This window comes from Eutrigla gurnardus (assembly GCF_963514095.1).
Source record: "Eutrigla gurnardus genome assembly, chromosome: 2".
In the NCBI taxonomy this organism is placed as follows: Eukaryota; Metazoa; Chordata; class Actinopteri; order Perciformes; family Triglidae; genus Eutrigla; species Eutrigla gurnardus.
This window is the reverse complement of record NC_139916.1, coordinates 27,870,043-27,896,195: the sequence shown is the minus strand read 5'-3', so window position 1 is coordinate 27,896,195 and position 26,153 is coordinate 27,870,043. Positions and strand designations below refer to the sequence as shown.

At 42.1% G+C, this 26,153-nt stretch overlaps 2 protein-coding genes across 7 annotated transcripts in view; one reads left to right on the top strand and one right to left on the bottom strand.

The window, feature by feature from the left end:
* The window catches only part of rspo4 (R-spondin 4), a 39,675-nt gene extending 15,312 nt beyond the window's left edge, over positions 1-24,363 (top strand). Inside the window, exons 4-7 of the mRNA XM_084025862.1 lie at positions 2,752-2,958; positions 17,376-17,537; positions 19,885-23,984; positions 24,017-24,363. Coding sequence (XP_083881988.1) covers positions 2,752-2,958; positions 17,376-17,536 — 368 coding nt within the window. The 3' untranslated portion in view covers position 17,537; positions 19,885-23,984; positions 24,017-24,363. The remainder of the gene's footprint in view (positions 1-2,751; positions 2,959-17,375; positions 17,538-19,884; positions 23,985-24,016) is intronic.
* Positions 21,839-26,153, bottom strand: part of chd6 (chromodomain helicase DNA binding protein 6) — a 98,681-nt gene continuing 94,366 nt past the window's right edge. For all 6 annotated transcript variants that reach the window (XM_084025123.1, XM_084025124.1, XM_084025125.1 and 3 more), the window contains exon 45: positions 21,839-25,662. In XM_084025123.1, the coding sequence (XP_083881249.1) occupies positions 24,505-25,662 (1,158 nt within the window). In that variant the 3' untranslated portion in view covers positions 21,839-24,504. The remainder of the gene's footprint in view (positions 25,663-26,153) is intronic.

Genomic DNA, 26,153 nt, shown 5'->3' with positions numbered 1-26,153 from the left:
AAAGCCAACGTTAGGTTTAGACAACAAAACCAACATTAGGTTTAGACAACAAAACCAACGTTAGGTTTAGACAACAAAAACAATGTTAGGTTTAGACAACAAAACCAACGTTAGGTTTAGACAACAAAACCAACGTTGGGTTTAGACAACAAAACTAATGTTAGGTTTAGACAACAAAACCAACGTTAGGTTTAGACAACAAAACCAACGTTAGGTATACACAACAAAACCAATATTCCGGTTCTGAAAAGTGAAGCTGGAGGGCCTTGAACTTGCATGTCGATGAGAAAATGAGCCTACTTCTCACTTGATTTATTATCTCAGTAAACTTTGTAAACATGAGTTTATGGTCTGAATCTGTAGTTTCAAGTCTTCTTCAATACAGCATGATGTTCATTTTGTAATCCAGATGGATCCAGATCAAGTAAGGTTGCTGCTCGGGGTGCTGCTCTGCTGCTTGTGTATATTAGATCCACCCGTCGCTCCTCCACAGTCCAAAAATGGTTCCTTCCTTCAGTGGTTGCAAAAATCCAAGATGGTGACGGCCAAAATGCAGAAACCGTAGTCCACTAACTAATGTAATGGGTAACGTCACCATGTCCACTTCTTATGTAGTCTATGGTTCAATGCAGCTCAGAGCCTTCTTTTCCCAGATTCAGAAGATCCAAGAGATGGATTCTTCACAACCCAACATGCCATGTACGAGCGGATCAGCAGTAGGAGATGCAGAAGAATAAGCTCTCAGCCTGAAATACATCACAAAGCTTATCCTTCAGAATATAAAATAAAAATAATAAATTATGATCTCTGGCTCCATTTTAATCAGATAAACTTAGTCACCTCTGGTTGCTAGGTGAGGGGATCTACAAAGGGTGGGGGCGGGAACAGCTGGTGACGCAAACAGGAAATCCTCTGTAGACCAGAGCGTCTCATGGAGAGACCGCTGGGTTCCACCTTTGTGGTTTTCAAAGGGCGACGTAGGCGGAGAATACACAACCATTGTCTGTTATGAAGTGAACTCTGAAAACAAACTGACCCCCAGCCAGCTATAACATGCAACTAATCTGTGAGGTTTAATGAACAGCAGACGTGCCCCCCTCTCTGCTGACACTTTTCTGCAGTATTTCATGTGAGGATCAGTTTGTGGTTTTTGTCATAAATTAAACATGTTTTAGTGAAGAAATCTTGAACTAATCCTGAAACACTTTCACATGGATCAAATCATTGTGACATTATAAAACTTCAGAGACTTCTTATCACATTGAATACTGCAGACAGCTTCATGACTCATACAAGTTCTGCCTTCGGGACTTTTTGTCTTGGAATATTTAAAATGTTTTTCGGAGAACAGACGTTCTGTGGACACATTTCTTTCTTGTTATCTGTTTCTCAGCAACAAGTTTTTTTTTATATGCAGCCAAACTTTGAATGCAACGAGATTGACATTTAAAGTCTTGAGATCTGTAATGTGTCTTCCTGTAGTTGTGTATCACCGTCTCTTCTCGGTAAGTGAGATAAGTAGTCGAATGATTCACCTGCACCATCTGCAGCTACTGTTGTTCCTTGGCATCGTGACCACATCTGGTTCTCTTGGCCGCATTAAGGTTTCATGTCTGACTGTTGGTAAACACCTCAGGGAACTCACTGGAAATCATTTTATAGCCCAAATCTGACAACAATAATGATGATTACCCAGGAACGTTGGCCCGTCTCGGCTGAGGCTGCTCCTTTTTTCCGTTGTGGAGAAGTTGATTTTGTGGATGATGTCACTCATCAGCGACCAGCCACTACGATTGTTAATGCTTCAGCTGGCTTCCATCCATCTGGAATGTGGCTACCAGCAGTCTGAAGAAGATTATAGATTTTTCTAAAATTAACTCAGTCACGTTCTTTTCTTTACTTCTTTTCCCAGACGTCCTCACTGTCAAGGCGTCAAATAATCAGCCTCGTCGTTGTTTCTTGTCGTCCGACAACAACGCTCATTTATCATGTGACCATTTGTATGTGACGCAGCCACCCGTGCATTATGGGTAGATGTAGTACAAAGTCCTCACTAGGGTATATTTAAGCTGTGTCCAATTTCAGTGTCCATCATTCAGAGTCCTTCAAAGACCCTGAAGGCCGAAACGAACCGTCTGTGGAATGGTCTGGTCTACAGAGAATTTCCTGTTTGGGTCAACGTTGCTGCTCCATCACTTAGCAAAAAGAAAGAGTATTAAAATGTAATTATAGTATCTGATTTGAGATTCATATCAGATTATTTTTATTTTACATTCCTTTGGAGGATATGCTTCGTGATTTCAGGCTGAGAGTTTATTCTGCTGCTGATCAGCTCGTTGGCTAAAAAAGTCACAATGAATGTTGGGATAAGTTGGGCTGTGAAGGATCCATCAGTTGGATCCTCTGAATCAGGAAAAGTAGGACACATTTGATAAAGTGACATTAGAGGGGAATGTAGAGAGTCCTAGTTTGATGCTTTGGAGCTCTGAACAAACTGAATTATTTGACAACTTGGAGGGAGAAGGTGTTGTCTTTTTCAGTAAAAAGGACAGATTGTACTTCACTCTCAGATGGCTCAGAGGAACTTGTTCAACGTCTCACATAATAGTTTGAACTACTGAACAATAGGGCTTCACCGCACAGCGCCTGTTTCTTTCATCTGAAAACATTTTGAGCTTCTTGGATTCATCACATGTGAAACTGGTTGTAAAATGCTATGACCTTAGAAATCTTCACCGTCCCGTCTCCTAGACAACTGTATTCTGGCACCGCTGGGAGAGTGGAGCGACTGGAGCGCCTGTCTCCGTGACGGCATCGCCTGCGGCTTCAGGTGGGGCAAGCAGACCAGGACCTGGGGGGGAGGGCAGTCCGGGAGAACGCCTGAAGAGAAAACAGCGTCCCTTTGTCCTTCCCACAGCGAGACACAGCGGTGCAGGATGAAGAAACGCTGTCCTACAGGTGAGGCACACAGCGAGGTTACAGGTGCAGACGGTAGCTGCAGTAAGCAACATTATACAACATAAACATCTTAAATCAGCCACAAACAAAGAAGACCAGCTGCTTCTTATTAACTATGTTGGACTGCGGATTTACGGCTTGGTTTATGTGCTGTGTTGAGACGGTTTATAATGCCAAGTGAGAGAGACTGAACCTTATAAAAAGATTCCAAGCTGTGCTTCTTAACACTTGTAGGCTCATATTCACAGCTTTCCTCCAGGAGCAGGTATGGTGGCGTATCTCCATAACTTGAGTAAACGAACCCCCAAAACCACTTCCATCAGCTGAAACTAATGTTTATGTTTAGGATCCCTGTGTAGGAAAGCACATTCCTCAGCACATAATGAGTCAATATCACTGTTTCACCAGATGCTGTAATGTGTTGATGGTTTGATTTAAAAAAGCCTGTCCTGTGATTGTAATGATACACCATGTGGGACTGGGTGTTACTTAGCCTCCATCCAGCCCATGCTTAAACTTTTTTTACAGGCATTTTCTCTTAATTTTTCAGAATCGAGGCACCAAAACACAGGGGCTTGGTCATTCTTTAAGTAACATAACAAACGCTTTCATTCATCCACACCATGATGTTTTTTTTTAAACCTAATCGAGTAGTATTGCTGCGTTTTAACCACGTGTTTAAGAATCCAGTTTAGTTGTGAACGTACAGGGTTGGAACCTCACTCAAATGTTCTTTCAGTGTTAGCAGAGTTCATCCGTTATCGTCAGTAAACATTCAGGAACTTTCACCTGTTTCAGTTTGAATATTTGAATCATCACAACTCAGTTTGGATGGGGCTGCACGGTGGTGTAGTGGGTAGCACTGTCGCCTCACAGCAAGAGGATCCCGGTTTTGATTCCCGGGTCGGCCCAGGTTCCTTCTGTGTGGAGTTTGCATGTTCTCCCCGTGTAAGCGTGGGTTCTCTCCGGGTTCTCCGGCTTCCTCCCACAGTCCAAAGACATGCAGGATGGGGATAGGTTGATTGATGACTCTAAATTGCCCGTAGGTGTGAATGTGAGTATGAGTGTGAATGGTTGTTTGTCTCTACATGTTGGCCCTGCGATGGACTGGCGATGGTGTACCCTGCCTTCGCCCAATGACAGCTGGGATCGGCTCCAGCCCCCCCCGCGACCCTGAATACAGGATAAGCGGTAGACGATGGATGGAACTCAGTTTGGGAGTTTTTGTTCATTTCAAATTCAATATAACAAGCATGGTTTCTGATGACGGCATGCAGTGTTTACATGTTTATCTCCTCTTTGGGAAGGAATCCTAAACGGAGAGATGACTGAAAGTTATGAAAAAAGCAATAATAATTTTGCAGAGCAGCGTTATTGTGAGTCAAAATCAAACCAGCATCTCATTGCTATTGCTGTTTAATTAAGTCGTTGGACTGAGTTTAAAGAGGCTCACAGGTCTCCTGGCCCTCACAGAGGCGTTCTGTCCTGAGCACTTCCAGATGGAAACATGAAATATGAAGATGAGGAAGATGATAACTCCTGGATGTCCACGTCGCCGGGCTCCCCGTGGCTAAAAAAGGACTCGTGTTTCTTTATGTTGGCCGCGCAGCTGCCTGATAACATCTTAAAACACCTCCGCTTCATCACAGGTTCAAGCTGCTTCCATCCAAGGATATTCAGCCGCTCAAATTTGGTGTAACTCACAAATAATAGTCAGGGGTGTAAAGCTCGGCATGTGTTCTGGGTTTGTGTGGAACCTGAAAATAGACTCCAACTGCAAATACATGTTTTGAAAGCTATTCATTATTGAAAGCTGTTGTTGAAATTCTGTAGGATTGTGTTTAAGACCAGGATTATTTAGTCCACTATTACTATAACGTTGGTTTTGTTGTCTAAACCTAATGTTGGTTTTGTTGTCTTGTTGGTTTTGTTGTATAAACCTAATGTTGGTTTTATTGTCTAAACCCAACATCGGTTTTGTTGTCTAAACCTAACCTTGGTTTTGTTGTCTTGTTGGTTTTGTTGTATAAACCTAATGTTGGTTTTATTGTCTAAACCCAACATCGGTTTTGTTGTCTAAACCTAACCTTGGTTTTGTTGTCTAAACCTAACGTTGGTTTTATTGTCTAAACCTAATGTTGGTTTTGTTGTCTAAACCCAACGTTGGTTTTATTGTCTAAACCTAACGTTGGTTTTGTTGTCTAAACCTAATGTTGGTTTTATTGTCTTGTTGGTTTTGTTGTCTTGTTGGTTTTGTCGTCTAAACCTAATGTTGGTTTTGTTGTCTAAAGCCAACGTTGGTTTTATTGTCTAAACCTAACGTTGGTTTTATTGTCTAAACCTAATGTTGGTTTTGTTGTCTAAACCTAATGTTGGTTTTGTTGTCTAAACCTAACGTTGGTTTTATTGTCTAAACCTAACGTTGGTTTTGTTGTCTTAAGCTAAAACCGTTTTGTAGCGTATTGTCTTCCCAACTGAAAAAACATGGCTCGGGCACAAACAGTACTTTAGTTGGTATTAGTTACCGTTTGAATGTCATGCTGATGACACCACACAAATTGAAAAATGTATTTCCATGTACATGGATCAGCAGATTAAAATATGGTTACTATTTCACAAACTGAGACTGTGTTGGATATTGCAATCATTGACAACCAAACTTTCCAGCGCTTCTTCTCAAATATCAAGTAATTTAGTGAACTTTTTGTCATTTCCATCCTCTAAAATAGCACAAGAAGTTGTGAAACACTGAAATAGTGGAGGAATGTACCGAGCTGTGTTTTGATGAGAAAGCCAGTAAAGCTCTGCAAACGTTGCCTTGTTTTTATGTGCGTGTGTGAGTGTGTGTTTTCCACTCCTTCCACAATGGAAGGCATGTCATTTGAAGTAATTATCATTATCTCTGTCAGATCGTATGTCCGGTGGCATTAGCGGAGGAAGAAATCCGATCCAGCAGAGTCTGGCGCAGGGAATCGGGCCTGTGGACCTAATAGCACACATCTGGGATAAAAGAGGGTTGTGGCATCTCCCTGACATTCCTCTGTTGTTCCAGATTAGACGGCTGTAGTCTTTTAATTCCTGCTCTCTTGTTGTCTTATTGTTTTCAGATGATGAGGAAGGGCATCTCCCATCCACTCTGTTTTTCTCTCCGTCTCTGTCCGAAGGCAGCAAACTGTCATAAACCAACGGAGGCCTTTGTTGCTTGTTCTCCTGTGAATTTATCTCACAGTGACTACTTTGACATGTACACCATTATTCTGTTTGGAGGTTATTATTCTGAATGGATCATTTTCAGATGAAGGTTGTGTGACATGTTATTCATTCATGTTATTATTCAGGTTTTAGCAGCATCCTTTGGACACGTATACATCACATTCACTATATGAGTCTCAGTTGGTTACATCACTTTGTGACACACGTCCTTTCCTTTTTACGTCCAGCTCTGAGGTAGAGATGCATGGCCAACAGAAATGGAGGAGAGACACACCAACTTTTAACATTATGAAGGAGTTGGGGATCAAAAGGTTCTTGGCAGTGAACAAATATCACAACTCTAACCTCTTCAAGGAGAAGGTTGAAGGAATGAAAGAGTAAAGCTGAGTTCACACAGTCTTGAGCTTCAAGTTTTGAACAAGCAAAGTATCTAAATGTAACGAGCAGCTCCTGTCGTTCCACTTTTCATGTTTTGAAAAGTGATAAACGACACTGGTAAGAATAGGAAAAAATAAAAAATTATAATGATATGAGACAAATTATATTAAATTAATGGGAATATGAATGGCTGCATGTAAACGAGAATATTAGTGGAATATTCATTTTCATCACCCTAACGTTGGTTTTGTTGACTAAACCTAACATTGGTTTTGTTTAAACCTAACATTGGTCTTGTTGTCTAAATCTAACGTTGGTTTTGTTGTCTAAACCTAACGTTGGTTTTGTTTAAACCTAACGTTGGTCTTGTTGTCTAAATCTAACGTTGGTTTTGTTGTCTAAATCTAACGTTGGTTTTGGTTAGACCTAACGTTGGTTTTGTATAAATCTAACATTGGTTTTGTTTAAACCTAATGTCGGTTTTGTTTAAAGCTAACATTGGTTTTGTCTAAACCTAACATTGGTTTTGTCTAAACCTAACGTTGGTTTTGATTAAACCTAACGTTGGTTTTGTTGTTGTTGGGACCTCACCATGAGGACTACACAATGCGGCCTACAAAAGCCTTCACATGCGGTCAGGACAAAGGAACAAAGGAGATAAAAAACTACAACTGCCATTTTGGTTTCACCTCGCACCTAGGTGCGAAGTGCAACGTCACACAACTGGTGCCCTATTGGCTGACAACCACAGGTACCCCAGGGAGTCCCCGGGAGCAGCCGTGAGCTATATAAACCAGCACTATCCTAAAAACTCTCTCTTCCATTGCAACACGACGTTGCAACAGGAGGTGGACTCGTCCACCGCAGCACACCGCCGCAACAGGAGACGAACTTTTAACGTCTGCAGCGTTTCCTTTGTCTTAGGCCACAGTCTTCTCCCCAAACTCGCTGGACGAGCGACAGACTGTTTTTCCCCGTTTTCCGCGACTCGCCCCTTTTCTTTTACTCGTTTTTGGATCCTGAGAGATCGCCACAACCGCGCGATTCTTTGTTTGCCTGCAGAAGAGGAACACGAACGGTTCCTTTACCCCAGCGACCAGCAGGAAGCCCCGCTCCTGTCCGAAGTCAGCTGACTAAGTCGCCATGCCGTGCAATTATATTGTTGCCCGTGGAAGGAAGAAACACGAACTGTTTTCTTTATTCAAGTTTGATCAACGAGAGGGATAACGCCCCGCTCTCGTCTGGACTCAGCCGACTCGTCACGTCCCCCGCTGACGCCGGGGACTCTCGAACTACCGTCACCGCCACCGCCGCGTCAAGGAACGCCACCATCGCCGGGACGGACTCACATCCTACGCAACGACACCAGTAAGAGGCTATCTATCTGGGCAGAGACATAAGTTTGGTTAAGTTTTAGCAACGTTGGTTTTGTTGTCTAAATCTAATGTTAGTTTTGTTTAAACCTAACGTTGGTTTTGTTTAAACCTAAAGTCGGTTTTGTTGTCTAAACCTAACGTTGGTTTTGTTTAAACCTAACGTTGGTTTTGTTGTTTAAATCTAACGTTTGTTTTGTTTAAACCTAACGTTGGTTTTGTTGTTGTTGGGACCTCACCATGAGGACTACACAATGCGGCCCACAAAAGCACAAAGCACAAAGGACAAAGGACAAAGGAACAAAGGAGATAAAAAACTACAACTGACATTTTGGTTTCACCTCGCACCTAGGTGCGAAGTGCAACGTCACACAACTGGTGCCCTATTGGCTGACAACCACAGGTACCGCAGGGAGTCCCAGGGAGCAGCCGTGAGCTATATAAACCAGCGCTATCCTAAAAACTCTCTCTTCCATTGCAACACGACGTTGCAACAGGAGGTGGACTCGTCCACCGCAGCACACCGCCGCAACAGGAGACGAACTTTTAACGTCTGCAGCGTTTCCTTTGTCTTAGGCCACAGTCTTCTCCCCAAACTCGCTGGACGAGCGACAGACTGTTTTTCCCCGTTTTCCGCGACTCGCCCCTTTTCTTTTACTCGTTTTTGGATCCTGAGAGATCGCCACAACCGCGCGATTCTTTGTTTGCCTGCAGAAGAGGAACACCAACGGTTCCTTTACCCCAGCGACCAGCAGGAAGTTTTGGTTAGACCTAATGTTGGTTTTGTTTAAATCTAACCTAACGTTGGTTTTGTTGTCTAAATCTAACGTTGGTTTTGTTGTCTAAATCTAACGTTGGTTTTGTTTAAACCTAACGTTGGTTTTGTTGTCTAAATCTAACGTTGGTTTTGTTGTCTAAATCTAACGTTGGTTTTGTTTAAACCTAACGTTGGTTTTGTTGTCTAAATCTAACGTTGGTTTTGTTGACTAAACCTAACGTTGGTTTTGTTGTCTAAATCTAACGTTGGTTTTGTTGTCTAAACCTAACGTCGGTTTTGTTTAAACCTAACGTTGGTTTTGTTGTCTAAATCTAACGTTGGTTTTGTTGTCTAAGTCTAACGTTGGTTTTGTTTAAACCTTACGTCGGTTTTGTTTAAACCTAACATTGGTTTTGTCTAAACCTAACATTGGTTTTGTTGTCTAAACCTAATGTTGATTTTGTTGTTGAAACCTAACAAACGTAACCGAACCTGTGGTGCAGGCAGAAACAATACTTCTAATTGAAATAGTTTGAGTCTTGTTGAGAAACCCTAAAACATTTAATTATTTACCCACTACACAAATCAGTAGAGTTTTGTCTGAATCAGTTGCAAATCTATCTTGTAGGCTTTAGGACCTATTTGGTATGTCCATCTGATAACTCTTTATCTCAGTCAATTTGGTTGTATTAATATATGGGACTGGGTTAGATTGCAAAGAACCATTTATATCTACCAACCAGTGGGTCTAATCCCGACTGACAGTTGGGGAGTTTTCACCGTTTCCGTTTGTAACAGATGGATCTGGTAGAACTTACAGTGTCCTTTAACACAACACAGGCAACCAGCTGAAGTACATTTATCACATGCATTAAGTTAACACACAGAAACCCCGTTGCAGACATAGCCTCGGGGAACAACAGGTATTCATTAGAGAACAAGGAGCTCTCTGCACACCAGCTCTTTTATCTCTCAAGTTTATGTCATTTGAAGGCCTGAGTGAAGGCCTCTCATGAGATTTTGTTGTGGGCAGAGGTGGTGGATTTATGTGTTTTCATGAATCTGGCTGTTAGTGTGACTGATTCAGACTCTTTTAGTGAACCAGCTTTATAATTCGAACCATCAAAACTTAGATTGTTATTCCTTGTATACACTGTTTTCAAGTACTGAATGTATTAAAGATGCCTATTCATATTATTTTACAACTCATCGTTTGTCCTCTGCGAGAGCTGAGAAGTCCTCATGAAGACTGGCTCGTTAAATGAAAGAGGACCGGTGTACTTGTTCCCGTGCGTACAGAGACCTGCTGCTACTGCACCTGCTACTCTACACCAACCTTGAAACATTTTGTGTGCAAGATGATAGTGACCCCAACCATGTGCGTGTAGATCAGGTTGTTGTATGGTTTACGTCTTCTTCATTTGACTACCAGGAAAATTAAAGCAATCATTGGTGGTCCGATTCCCGGCTGCCGAAGTGTCCTTGGGCAAGACACTGAACCCCAAATTGCCCTCAAAGGCTGTGAAGTGAACCCAGAGAACTGCTCCTTTCACAGTGACCTATTACCACTACCTGTACAGTCACTCTGCTCACACGATACCTTCGCTGACAATACAGTGGTTGGTACATAACACAAGAGTTTGCTGTTTGTTTTCACTGGTTGACTGAAAAGTTGACAAAACAGAGTGTTTCCACTCAACAGTTTATGTTGTGGTTCGTTTATTCAATGTGGTGGTTTTTACTGAATAGATGGAATTCAATATAATAGCCACAAGAACAGCATTAGCATTTCTGTGAGTGTGCATGATGAGTGTGTGTGTGTGTGTGTGTGTGTGTGTGTTATGTGACAGTTTTCCATTGCAGCCTGTGATTCAGTAAAGATGACTCAGGGATCTTGTGTTTGTTTGACCGGTCTCATTCTTAACACTACGTCTGTTACTCTACCCATAATGCAGCGGCTGGATGCATCACACGCTCGCATGCTAAATGAGCATCAGTGTCAGACAACAAGGAGCCTTCAGCAGGCTGATTATTGGACACATTGGAGTGCTGGAACAACTGTATCTAAAACAAATAGATTACTTCAGATATATTCATGCTATATTTATATTAGATATGTCCTTCACTTCATTTCAGAGGGAAAATTATGTCCTTTTGTTACATTTATCTCGTTCAGCCGAGAAGGATTTTATATTCGACATGAAGCATAAAAGTATGAGCTTGTTTAAGTGACTTGAACTTGTTTTATGCAGACAGGAATTGTAAAAATCCAAGCGTAAATTGCAAAGAATTTGTTAAAATTATTTGATGTTTTTCTTCATTATTTGCTCTTCATATAATTTTTTCAAACTTCCAGTAGCTGTTTTGACATGGAAGCAGGGCTAACGGAGAGCGTGATTTACATATCATTTGCATCCTAAGGAGAGCACCTGAACCCACCATGCTCACTGCAGCTTCTGGAGCATCTCAGTTTACATACCAGTCATAGCATAGTTTTAATCCACTGATGATATAGAGTGGTACATGTGTTACAATCCTAACCCTTACAATCCACTGTTCCTCTTTCCTAATACATAGGCTACCTTGTGATTGACAGGTCAATTAGGTTGCCGCTCTGCCGCGTGTGTTCGTCAGATCCACCCGTCGCTCCTCCATGGTCCAAATATGATCACATCTGTTCCCTGGTTGCAAATATCCAAGATGGCGACTGGGAGTCAACACCTGAACCACACTGCTTGGATGACCAAGCCGTATTGACGGCCTGCTGGAGGGAAGGGAGGCACGGTAGAACCAGAACCAGGACTGAGCAGCGAAGACTGTCACACCCTGCTGCAGTTAAATGAGCGGATTTAAAAATATTAGTGCTAGGAAAGGCTTTTCTACACAGGGAACACCAAAATCAACACAAAATGTAATATATTTATAGTAACTTTAAGATAACAAAAGGTCGTCACCATGTTGGCAAAGCAAATGACACGCTGCATTAAAATTAGCATGTAAACACAGAAAACTGCAAATGCAACGTTCCTACAAGATACAGAAGTGCTCAACGACTACAAGCTGGACGTAAACACAGCAACACAAAGTCTCCCCCACGATGGGTTCAGGTAAAGGCCCGAGGGAGGGTAAGGTCAAAGTAAAAGCAAATTATTTATCTCTGAAACGAAGTTGAGGAAATACCTGATGTCTTGCTTCCAAAACAGAAGAAGAAAAGGTTTCAATGCCAAAGTTTGCTTTTTAACTTCAGGTTTCTCTAACATATTTTTATGGCGATACCAAGATTGTAATGAAAAATATATTTTTTAATCAATAATCACTTAATATAATTTATATATATATATATATATATATATATATATATATATATATATATATATATATATATATATATATATGATATAACTTAATATAATATATAACACTAAAAGTCTGAGGTGTGGATAGTGGAGACTGTGAAGAAGCTTAACCGTCGAGCGTCAAAGCAGACTTCCCCTTTGAGCCCAGACTGATGAAGAGCCAAGCAGCTCAGCTCAGACAACCCAAGAGATGGACGGAGACTAAAACGGGTTAAAGGATCTGAGATAGACGACGTCTCGCCCCTGAAGAGCCTTCAAAACAAACCGTGAGACCCTGGAATCACTTTATGCACAAGAGGCCAGTGAGGGATGATGAGCTCTCTGTTTGCTGGAGCCAGTTGGAGGCCTGGAGGACCAGCAGCAGACCTAGAGACTGGATCAAACCTGCAAGAGCTGCAGGCGTCAATGTGGCAGGAAAGGAGCCAGACCATCGTGCTGCAATGCTGTAATGTTACGACCGTGGAAATAAAACAGGAGTAGAAGCAACATTTCCATTCAAATCAAAGTAGCAGGATCAGAGCAGCAGCCATTTTTATGTGTAGGCTACTGTTGCCATAGAGAGAGAGAATACAAGTGTAAGGCACTTTAGCTTGGCTTCACTTCTCAGAACCAACGGACTTTGCTGCCTGGGTCCACTAAAGAATAGCAGGAATATAAGTGGAGAACACTTCCTTTCTTATCTTGGTTTCACCCACAGCAACATAAAAGTAGCGGTAGCAAAGTAATGCAGACAGTCCACAGGACCGGTGACTCAGATGGGACGACTGAAGAATCTATCATACAGTATATGACCAGAAAACATGCACTGATTTAAATAGCTGAATACGGCTTCAATATTGTCAAAAATACCACAATACATTTAGGCAACACATTCATTTGATATGCTACACACATGTATCTAATTGAAGTCAGATCTATGGTGCCATAGAAGCGGCAGTGATATTAAAAGTCTATTATTCTTCTGTGATTGATGTGCCAGCTGTCCTTTCTGCATTTAGCATTGAAACTGTGCTGCACTTAGTCTGGTGTTGAGTCCATTGGTTACCATGGTGATCTACCTGGTAAGAAGTGAACCACCTTCTACATCATTTGTACAGTGCGATAGTTTATTAAGTCATATAGTTTGAGTATTCTTGATTCGATAAATAAGTGATTTGTGTGTGCCCTGTAGTTGGCATAACGTAAGATTCTCAAGGCTCTTTTTTGAGAATTAACAAGGGCTGTGTGGAGCCTTTATATGTGTGTCCCCACACCTCTGCACAGTATTGCAGGTGTGGAGAGACTAGTACGCAATACTACAGATGAAGTGCTATGTATATAATTAAATCACAACAAAATAGTTTGATTCGGGTTCATCCAGCTGTAGTAAACCTAGATCCAGTGAATCCATCTTGGTGAAATCCACCGAGCACCTCTGGATAATGTTAGGTAGTCAGACAGGACGGTGTTGGGTTTCCTGGTGTTTCTGGGACTTCAACATAAGCAGCAATAGTGGTGATTTCAGCCATGATTAGTGAAACGTTGTGTCTACATGGAAGTAAGCCCCGCCTCCTCCCCGGCGCTTCCAGCCCGTTTGAACCTGTCAAACTCGAGCGAGTAACCCAGGTCAGAAAATTCTCTTCGGTCTGGTGTGAACATACCTTTACAGTTCATCCATCTGATTCAAATGTACAGAGAGAATGTAGAGTCACATCAGGACAGCCTGTCTTAACTCACGATCATCAGCACAGCGTCCAAAATTGGAGCCGTTTTTACAGCATCACTAATGAAGGACAGATTAGAGAAGGAAGGGACGGCCGCGGAGGATGGGAGGGAAGGAGCTGGAAAAAGAGGAAGAGCTGACTGATCTAAAGTGAAGGGATGGGCTCTCGTTACTAATGCAGGGCAGATGACAGAGGGGCATTATGGGATCTCATCACTATGATAAACAGCTAAATATCATCAACGTGGGGGAAACAATGTGACCGAACTCCAGCGTGGAATCAATCTGTCCTGCTGAACTACTGTGGCCTGTGAGCTGCTGGCTGAACGTCAAAATGTGTCAGTTTGAGAGCTTTGTGGGTGGAAACATGGAACTCCGGCGCTGCCGCCCTAAACACCACAGATGTGCCTTTGAGCAGGGCAGTAAGGGCACCACGACTGTACTGAGCAGCTGCCAAAAGGCAACCAATCGTTCAGCCTGATGGAGGCACCACATCTGTATTTTCTTTATCTGTGTAATCATTTGCATCCACATGTTTCATATAGAAGGAGAGAGGAAGAAACCCAAGAGAGCGAGGCAGAAGTCTTTGTGTTTGTCCCGACATTACTGGTGCAAGTCAGCAGGAGACTCTGGAGAACCAAAGACAAAGAGTACAAAATAGTGAGATATAAAATACATCCATAGTGACGTCATTTAACCAGAAGCCACAACTGTCATGAATGAAAAATGTATTCATTTATATCTGTTCGTAAATATATGGAAATGTGTGTATCTTGCATTTTATTACAGTAACTGCTAGTTTTGATAAGTGCTTTATAAATAACCTTCATTATTGCCGTTATTATTATTATTATTATTATTATTATTATCAACCACAAAAATGTGTTTGTTAATGGATTCACCTTTATTTAGCATGAGATTAACGGCCTACAATCTAGCGTTAAATATTAGATTACACAGGAAATTAGCATTTTCTGATAAATGTGGTGTTTGCCAAACTAAGAGCCAATCAGCTGTTAGATGAGGCGACAGCCAGGCGTATCCCATCATGCCCCAGGGCTTGCAGTTGGTTGAGAGGCTCCAAAAACTGCGCCCCTCTTGATCCCGTGAGCTTAGCGTTGCCCACGTGTTCATGATGTCAGAGCAAGTCGGATCAAGTCGGACACAAAACTACCCAGCATGCATTGTGAGGTGATCACCAGTGATCGATTCTGTGCAGGCTCATCCCCAACCAACCCTCAGTTATGTCCCACCTGATATCGTGTCTCACTGGGGAATACGTCCCCATACAAAGACTCTGGAGAAGATTTGACTTTAATAGCGCCACCTATGGATCTGTGATCCAAACTGGATTTTCTGGATCACATGTCATTGTCTCACCTTCCATTTTTAAGTGCAAGATTTCAACCTCAATGTCCACCTTATACAGACTGTACTACCGATGTGACATCATCAGATGTGACTCCTCAGTCACTTGTGCCAATAAATCTGGTTTCATAGATATTTCATATATTTTCTTGTTGCCCTCGGCAGATGAAGCACAAAGGTCAGAAGAGTTTGAGTTCAGGTTTTCTGCTCCTTTTCTCTCTCTGATGTCCAACCAACCTGTAAATCAGCCTCTGAGCTGTATATGCCACTTTTAAACTGAAGCCAGAAACACTGGAGCTCGCTTCTCCGTCGCTGAACATCAAAACCACATTTTCCTCCGAGGCTGAAGGCTGCTGTAATAACACCAGACAATTATACGAGATATATGGATACGCTTTAGCCCGAAATGTCATGATGTATTGTGAAATATCAAAACATAAATTCATCTCGGTCAAACCCACTAAAATGGAAATCTTTTAAAAATCCTCACATCAGATCCGCGATGAGAGGTACGATTTTAAACGCTCACTTGGGGCCAACATTTCCTTCTGAAAGCAGCGATCCATCACCAAGGATTCTTCACTGACACTCGTCAGATGTGGACTCAGAAGCGGTTCACATCAGACTTCATAGTGATTACACTGGATCCTAATCCAAACACCTGAAAACAGGATTCAGCCACCGCTAGCTTTTTCTGCAGTTTTTCTCACAGTTGAAATATAAAGTCAAAGGTCGTTGCTTGTTATTCTTCCTGTTGTCTGTCATGCGTAGCTCTCAGCTTCTAGTCTCTGGGACAATCTCATGGGGGTCTGGGCGTCCTTCCCCAGGAATCTTACAGAGTAGATGTCATTTCCTGTATTTTGATGCATTTAACGTGGTTTGATACTTTTATCTGTTATAACATGAGAAAGAAATATGGGTACATTTTGCAAAGTGGTTGGCTCCTGTCAGATCACATATTAAACGTACAGAAATGGATCCATGAATAATTCAGAGGATCTGTTTATGCTGGCATGCAATGGCAATTTCTGTGAAATTAATTATCAAATCAATGAGTTGAAGACAGGCTGCACGGTGGTGTATTGGGTAGCACTGTCGCCTCACAGCGAGAGGGTCCCGGGTTTGATTCCCAGGTCGGCCCTGGGTTCCTTCTGTGTGGAGCTGAATTCTTTCCCTTTGATAATAACGAGTCATCACAACGTGAGCTGAGCTTCTATTTAGAGCTCATTAAATCCTGGTAATTAACTACAATACATGATGAGGACCAGTCACGCTTTTATCTGGCAAAACAGTGACCCATCGATTAACAACTGAAACTGAAAATAGCACCGAGTGGACATACAGACACTGTAAAAGTGGGCGGGTCCAAAGCAATGATTTTAAAAATTGTAGAATAGGTCCGACACCCATGTTTTTTCAAGGACTGGAAGGTGAACTCTGATTCAATACCTACTTCACTTCAAGAGTAACTAAATCATCAGCTGAAAACCAATATCTATATCTAAACCAGTGTCTGTGCATTTAGAAGTGTTGTCCAATAATTCGGTTCTAATCTTCACATTGAACTATTTGAATTCTACACCTTGTGTTATTAATACACAAAGTGACTGCCTTCTCTTTTGTAAATGAAGGTCCATTTAGAGTCAAATAGGCATTAAAGCAGGGGACGCTTTAGGGGCGGGGCTACCATGTGATTGACAGATGACTTTAACATAGCTGTAACGTGGGCCTTGAATTAACTTCACACTCTTTAATGAAGGTCTGATCATTCGGCTTCTAAGAGCTTCCAAAACACTGATTGTGCACAGAAAAATAAGACAAAATATTTCTGTTAAAGGACAGTTTCAGGCTTTAAAACAATTAGATAGATATTCATTTCAGTTTTGCTTCAATTAAATTCAGCTGTCTTGGCATCATCTATATTAATGATAATGTTTGATGCCGCTGACGTCTGATTGGTGCATTCGTGTTACATCACTTTAAACAACACAACGTTGTCAGCTGTTCCTTTGTACCATCAGTACTTTGAGGAGTGACTACGTGACTCCTTGAATCAGGGTAACAGTCTGTTGTCTGTGACAGGAAACTGTTGCAGAAACATGGAGATCAATAAACGATATGTCTGCACTGTTTTAGAATAATTGTCTCATTGAACATGGAGGTGAAGCTGTTTATAAATGGCACAACAACTGATGTGTAACCATCAACTAACAACATAAACTGAAAGTAAAACATTTTCACCATTTATCGTTTTAACTTCCATCCATCAGAAAGAAGAACTAATAAAGGACTTGGGAGGAAGAGAGAGAGGAAGAGACAACGGCTGCTCGACAACAACACTGGCAACTCGGCGAATGCAACGACAGATGGCGCCGGAGAGCACGAGGACGCCTGGGGACGAGAAGGACACACAGATCACCCTGACAACTGAGGTGACGTCAGCAGGAGAGTCTATGATCGTCATGTTACAAACACACCGATAGTCACCATAATATTAGGAAATCCAGCTTTTATCGGAAATAATCAGCTGACATTCAGTCACTAAACGTTTCCAAAAAAACATTTAACAAATATTTATCAAAGTAAACTTAAACAAAAGACCAGCAAATCCTCCAAATATCCCAGAAGTCCCTGCAGCTCTGAGATTATAGGTGTCAACCATAGAACTAGAACAGGAGTAGAAGAGAAATTGAACCGTTTTCAGTGGTCATGTGACTCCAAAAGAAAATGATGATCAATATAAGCTGTTATGGTGACAACACACGTCAGTGAGGCTGGACGTCACAGTTCACCAGGAAGAGAGAGGACGCAGCTCTGGAGACGGATATATCCATCGATAGTTAGCTAGGTCGCTAGGTAGCGAGTTAGCTAGGTATCCTGTCCTGCTCTGGAGATATCTGCCTCGTTAGTGTTGCCAACTAAGCGACTTTGTCACTATATTTAGTGAGTATTCAGACCTCTAGCGACTCTTAGCTTTTTGTGGTGTGACTGGAGACTTTTGGACACTGACATGAAAGCATGTATCGTTCTTACTCTTCCACGCCGCTGCAGTCAGAGCAGGAGATGACGTCACCCTCCGCCTCCAGACTGCAAATCTATGACTGGATGGGATTTATTCCATAACGTGAATGTGTGTTTCAATAAATGTATATTTGGATGCTCAAGTTTTACTGATATATTTTGACCGTTGACCTACAAATGTGTGCATGATTATTTGCAGTTTTGTAAAACATTGTAAAGGATTGTCTCCTCACAAAGTAATGTCCAGTTACTATCTTATGTGTCCGGACAACAAAGGACATGTGAGTTAACACGCAGCTAAATGTGGACATAAAGTAACAAACTGTAGCTGTTAATAAATATAAAAATAAATCCATTCATGAAAATGAATGATATAATATATAAAACTTCCTTCAATCCTTGTAAAGTGGATGCTCTATATACTGTCTATAAAACACACACACACACACACACACAGTATATATGTATGTTTCTCACTGTAGTCCAGGTTGTAATAAAGCTGCAGCCTTAAAGAATACAGTAAATACAATAACATCAGTGATGCTTACTCAGACACAGCTGGTTTTACTGCATTTATAAAATCATAATGCTTGAAAATAATTGATGTAGGATATCATCAATTAATATAAAAAAACATAATCCCAGGTTTAATGTGTTTATGTGAACAGTTTTTTTTTATCTCTACCTGCTCAATCCGTCCCAGTCTTTCCAAGCATGCATTGTGCAGAAAGCAACCATCGACTGTATGTAAGAAGTGGACGTAGTTGTCGTGAGTACGGTTTAGAAGGTTGTGTTTTTGGGGCATTTTGGCCGTCACCAAAACTTGAAACTAGAGATTGGGACAATAAACTCATGTTTACAATGTTTACTGAGATAATAGATCCTATCAAATGAGTCGTCGCCCCCTGATGGCCAGTAGAGAGCATTTTAATTCTCATTTTAATGCACTTCAGGGTTTGCTTCACTTGTCAGAACTGGAGTATGCTGCCTAAAAGCAAGGCACTGAACCACTTCAGGGTCATACGTCAACAGCCCTGATGAATGTGCGTCAGTAAAGGTGAATGAATGAGTCAGCGAGGTCGAGAGAAAGTTGAAAGTCATCTTTTATTGCACAATAAAAGATCACACGAACCATGTTGAGACTCATGAGGTCGGTCCACAGAGTTATAGATACAAACAGGAAAATAAAGGAGAATAAAAACCCCACCAACGTGACTTACTTAACGACCAGGAGCAGCCACTTCCTCCTCTGTTCTCATTGGCTCAGTGACGTAACGACAGGAGCTGTGGACGGTCAGACATCTTTGAGACGGTTGCTTTCAGACAGGAAGTGGGAGGAGGCGATGAAGCTCCCCGTCATCGTCATCACTAACAAATACAAACGTTTGTATTCAACGTGTGGTTGAAGATGCTGCTGCTGCTGTTTTCTAACAGACGATTAAGTGTTGAAGTTTCTCTTGAAAACAAACTCAAAGCGAGGATAATCTTTGAATGTTTTTAATCTTATTTGTTTGTTTATTCAGGCTTCAACACTTTCAATGAGCAGAAACACAAGATTCATGTTTCCACCTTTAAACCACATAATGTTGAAATTATATTACCTTCAGCTCTACAATTCATCAGCGTTCTGACAAAGATTTTTTTTCTTTCAAAATTCTTATTTAGATTTTTTTTCTCATTAAAGTGACCCCTGTCTGGATTTATCACATGACCTGGCTACGTTAACCTTGTAGTCACATGATCTTTGTCCCGTTACAGACCTTCTACAGGGAGGTCAAAGGTCACTCCGACAACATGGACGCAGGTCAGGACCAGTGTGATGAGGAGCAGCAGCAGCAGCAGCAGCGTGTGACGGTTTGGTTTCCCACGGACAGTGAACTCATCACACCAACAGACTGTGACAACATCTTCATTCTTACATCGTCTGTCCTCTCGGTTAGTTTATATGGATACAAAGTTAAATAAAGTTGAAAATATTAACTGGAGCTTAAACTGTGGATGATTTCTTTTATCAGTTTCTCTGATAAATTTTCCCCCCAATTTCTTCTAAAACATGGTCACAGACTACACTAATGCCATTTAATCATTTGGATCAGCTGGTATCCCTTTAGATTGGATTATTATGGTATGACACAAATGATTAGCAGGTGGAAAAAAAACACAAAGTCAAAACTTCATGTGAACCAAAATGTTTTTTCTTTCAGAAGTTAAAGAAACAAAACCAGCCACTGATGAGACGAGGATGTAAGAACTACACAATAAATACATTATTAATGATAAGAGACACGTTTACAACATGTTGAGGTGATTTTTCCGTGAACCAAACACTGTTAAAGAAGGCATGGTGTGACATGAACAGAGACATTGCCTTGATTGACCTCCAACAACTTCACCTGCGAGCTGGTTTCCATTGTTGACACAAGAACAAGCCAGTAACAGGACATGACGACGACATGACTGTGGAATCAAAGTTGCTTTTAGCAGCTTCTCTTTTACTGGAGACTTTGGGGGCTTTTTTTCCCTCCAGGACTCTCAACAAAAACAATCAAATACTGGAGTTGGATATAAAGTGTGTGTCTGTCTGTGAGCATCTCAAATATGTAGATGCAAACAGTCAGAGAATATTGTAACATTTTACTCCACAACGTTGTCGTAGAGATTTGAGAGACTGGACGATGCGTTTACATGCAGCCTTATTGTTGTAAATGTGATACAGCTCATGGAGACACTAACAGATTTTCATGAAGACGTGTCGATATTATTCATTGCATTTTAACTGGAATATTGCATTCATGCATATGTCACTGCTTAATACAATTAAAACACATAGTATTGTGATATTTGATTGTATCGATACACACCAAGTATCGATCTTTTATTATATAAACTTAATATTGCAAACACACGTTAAACCTTTTGATACGAGTTGCTTCATCAGTCCACTAGATGGTGCCGAGTCATGGTTAAGTCAGCTGATTGACAGGAAGTTTAATATTCCACTGATACTGCTTCTTCATGCAGCTTCATACTGCGATGAACAACATGTACATCATAACTAACTTAACTTCCATGATGTTGAAAAGAAGGCGTGTTTTCTTTTTATGAGCATCCATCTCTCCTCCAACCTCACAAACGTTTGGTCTGTGCTCGTTGGCGTCATTGATATTGTGAATAAAATCAACATTTGTCAGTGTGATTCAGAAGATCCAGATGTTTACAAGAGCTGCATCACATCGAGAACAATAGTGGAATATTAGTGTGCATGTAAGTGATCGGGATGGAACATTTCTACGTTTCTACAACTTCCCACAAAAAGGATCAGAGCCCGACCGATTTATCGGTTAGCCGTTTTAATCAGCCGATATTAACCCATCGTAGATATATCGGTATTGGCATATACGCCGTCCGATATCTATATATCAGCATTAACTTTTAAAGAATCTAACGTAGGAAGCGCTGCTGGAATCATTATGAAATGGTGGAATACATAGTGTGCCTATTACTTTCATTAGCCGTACAATGTACTATGATGTGATACAACATGTATTGTTTACTCCATAATAAGGGAAGCGACCCCAACCGTCTCATATGGGTCGGGTTCTGGGAAGGATGTCAAACGTTAAATCTCTACAACAAGCTGAAGAGTAAAACGTCACCCAGAAGGTAAAGCAGAAAACAGAATCATCTGTTGCCGGGGAAACGGACGCCGCCATGAAGAAAGAAGCTATTTAATGTCACTTGAGAGGCACTGGTAAGAAAACAGTCACTTTGTGTTAACTCTCCGTTTGTGCTTTTGACTGATTGACTTTTGGGATTTGATGACAGCAGTACCTTCGCATCACTGCTGGCTTGAGAACCTCAAACACATGACGAGGCCGACGGCGCACACAAACACGGTAACATGTCCCTAAAGGTCTACACAAAACAATGCTCGCTAAATAAGGCATTTACTTTGAAGGATACATAATGGAACTAAGAGAGAAAGAAAGTCATATTTGGTGAAAGTTTGGCAAAGCAAAAGAAAAGTAGAATAAATTATATGTAGCCACAAACTCGTGACAAGGCAACAACCATGTTCTGATTTGTTTTTTGTTATTTCGTGAGCCGTCAGGACGAAGTAGAAACACAGCTTCACAGCTAAACGTGTGCGCATGCATGCACAGACAGACACACGCGCACACACACGCACTCGCCATCATCACACTCACACCAACACACACACTAGACAGCACAGAAACAGGTCAACATTCACTAAAAGACGTTGTGCAAAAAATGATGTTTTCATGTATGAAAACAAAAGTGAAATCATCAACGGAAACGTTTTGACATAAAACCCCCAAAACACAGACCCTGTTCTGAAAACCAGCCTCTTGCATCCTTGAAAGTACAGTACAGTCCGTTTGATACCGAAGATCTGTCAAGTATATCGTTACCCATGGACAAACAAACGGCGAAGGAAAGAAAGGAACGGCAATATACAGCGATAGATCTACATATTTAGTATGAACGGCCATTAAAACTAATGTGAGGAAAAGAAAGGAGACAAAGAGCGACGATGAGGCACCCAACCTGAACCGCAGGTCCCGCCCCTTCCTGTTCCATCTACACTACTCCCTTTTACTGGACAGACGGAGGACAACGCCTCCCAACACAGGACCAAAGAGACGACAGGACAGCTTCTCCTGCTTCCCGTTTACAGGACAGGAAACGGCGCCCCTGGTGGCCACACTCGCTTCCTGCCTCAACTCTCAAAGTGACGTTGTGTGTGAGTTCAAATACAATGTTTCCATGATCTGAAACAAATTAATCTCTGGATTGTTCTCTGCTTTCATCAACAAAAGCAAACAGGTGGATTCTTCTTGTTCTGGTTATCAACGTTTCCACGATTATTATTATTATTATTAGTATTATTCTAGTGTGAAGAAGAGCAAAGAACGTTTAACTTCTTATAAAAAAAGAAAAGAAGCTTTAGCAGCAATGACATAGCACTGATAATAAAGTTAGTATAAACTAAATATATGGGTGAGCGTATCTAAAAAGGCTGCTGTCTTACAAAACATTCACGTCTGGGATTTATTAATCTCATTTCCTGTTAATATGATCTCACATTAGGCCTCATTCACAAACGTCTTTTTTGTTTTCTTTGTTTCGGGGTAAAAACAGAATGTAGCTGATGTTTCTATAGTTGATTGTTTGAGGCTGCAGCCTTCCTCCAACGTGAAGCACAGTGAGATACATTCATACAGTGATGCTCTGTGTTCTCCTGTGTTTGGATGAAACACAGTTCAGTAAGATTCAGTCAAAGGTGAAACTACCGATTAATATATTCATGTTATAATTCCATCTGCTTGTATCCATGAATGCAGATAAACGTGAACGCTAGGTTTTCACTGTGTTTTACAAAACATGATGGTCCTTAAAATGAATAAACATCTCATCATTAAAAGAGTGACAGCATGCTGTTTTATATCCACTACTAAATATGACGGCTCATGAGGCGTCTCCATTTCACAAATATGAAGTATTTTTAACAACGTTGATATTATTATTTAGAGGTTTAAGAATCCGATGGAGAATTTTATCAGGAACTTTAACAACAGATTTAAGAAGAAGCTTTGGTGAATGAGGCCCAATGCTCCTAATTTTAGTCAAAACTAACAAACATTTATTATTCTTTCTGATTTGGTTGAACTTTTTTAAATCTTTAATCTCTGAGTCACATCAACAGATTTTTAAGAGCTTCACCCTTGAATATTAGGGTCATGTCTACTTCACTATCATCGAGGGGGGAAAGTGTTTTAGTGTCACATGTATGAGAGGACGCTGGTTCAGACAAGTCCTGCTTCAGACAAATCCAGGTTCAGACAAGTCCTGCTTCAGACAAATCCAGGTTCAGACAAGTCCTGGTCCAGCCGGCAAGGTTAACCTCCAACACTAAAGGTCACTCAGTTTAGTGGAGCGGCAGAAAAACAACGAGACAACTTTGACCTTGAACATGAACTGCTCTTCCTCTGATTCCTTCAGAGCCACAACTCGACATCATCGTCACACACGCCAAACTAAAAAAAAGTTGCAACACGCCATCTTGGACCACCAAAGCTGCTCCTGGGTCAGATCTTTTTGTGGAGGAGTCTCAGTCTGGATGCAGAATGAAGGGAGGAATACACACAAGATCATTTCTTACACTGGTTTTTGTATACAAGGAGGAGTGGAGACGGTGGGGGAGGGGGGGGGGGGGGGTATATAAACATAACCAAGTCGAATATAATCATCATTATCATTAGTCAGCGTCATAATAAAAGTCTTTACATGGACATTGACTGACAGACACGGCACAAACTTTACACTGTTGCTGAGTAGGAGGAGGTCTCTCCTCCTCTATGCTTCCTCTCCGTCCTCCTGTCTCTGCTCCTCAACGTCCTGCTTCTCCTCCTCTGCTGCTTCTCCTCCTGTGTCCTCCAGTCGCTCCTCTTTCTCCTCTGTTGGAGGGTTATGGGAGTCCGGGTCCAGCCCCTCTTCGGCGGGAGACAGTCCTGGTTCTGGAGCCGAGGTAGAGGGGACGGAGGCGGGCGAGGAGGAGGCCGGGTGGGAACTAACATCAGCCTTTACTGTACTTTCTCTCTCCTCGACCTTCCCCTTCTCCTCCTCCCTCTCTCCCTCCTCCCGTCCTCTCTTCCTCCTCCTCTTGGGGCTCCCCGGGCCCCCATCACCAGCTCCAGGAGGCATGGCGGGCAGCGCCATGATGCCGCCGTGGGGCAGGAACATGTGCGGGTACAGCAAGCCGTGGGACATGCCGGGGATCAGGAAGGGGTTGAAGGTCAGATGGCTGCCGGTGCCGGCTCCCAGGTGTGCAGCGCCGAGGTGGGCCCGGCTGGTGGCGGTGATGAGGGCGGCGGCCTCCGCCATTCCTGCTCTTTTGTTGGCTTCCGCTGCTCCTTTCTCCTCGCGGCTCCTCTCCTTGTCGCCTCCAGCGGAGCTCTCTCTGTCAGCAGACGTGGTGGACGACGGGCTGGCTGCCTCCGATGTAGACGGGGCCGTCGTCGTGGTGACTTTGGCGGCAGACAGCGAAGAAGAGGAGGAGGAGCTGGGGTGAGGAGGCGGCGTGTGGGACAGCATGGCACCAACGCTGAACAAGGCGTGCTGTGGGATCCCAGCCCCATGGGGGTGCGGGATGCCGTGCAGCATCATGGGTAACATACTCAAACCATTCTTGGCGTCGTCTGCCGACGCCCCGGCTCCGCCCGCTTGGACAGCGGCAGAGAAACCGTGTGGGAATCCAGCCGCCATGATTCCAGAGATGGGAATTCCCGGAATACCACCGCGGAGGTTCTGCATGGCCACCATGGAGTCCATGCTGCCGATTAGTCCGCCGTTCATGAAGAGCGGCGGTCCGAGGCCAGAAGAGGCGGAGTCAGACACGGACAAGAGGGGCTTCGGCATCTCACTGCGAGGACGCCGCCCACGCCGCCGAGAGCCCGGGTCCCTGTTCACTGGTTCTGTCAGGATGCGAGAGAACTTCCCCTCGGGGAGGAAACCCTGCAGGAGGGCAGCAAGAGGTCAAAGGTCATGAAGAACAGTCACGGTACAGAACGTGAGTCTGAAGCCGACCAAACACCAATATTTAATAACAATAATTTAAACATTTGAACGCATCCACCTCGACGAGCCGTTACACAATGAATCCAGACGCTGTTTCGATGAAAACAACTCAATAAAATAAAGAGTGAGAGGTTTTTCGAATTATCAAAGTTATAATTCATAGGGACAACAAGAGCAGAGATTATTTATGTATAATATAATATATATATATATATATATAGTATAGTAGTGAACTTGATCGTGATGCTGTGTTATGATTAAACGATAATTAATAATATTATTATAATAATCATATATTATTAGTGCCATCATAATTATAATTATTGACAGTATTATTATTATTATTTCTATTATTAATAGCAGAAACAATAATGAACCTGGTTATTATGAACTGACCATTAGCCTTTTATTACAGTTGACATGTAATA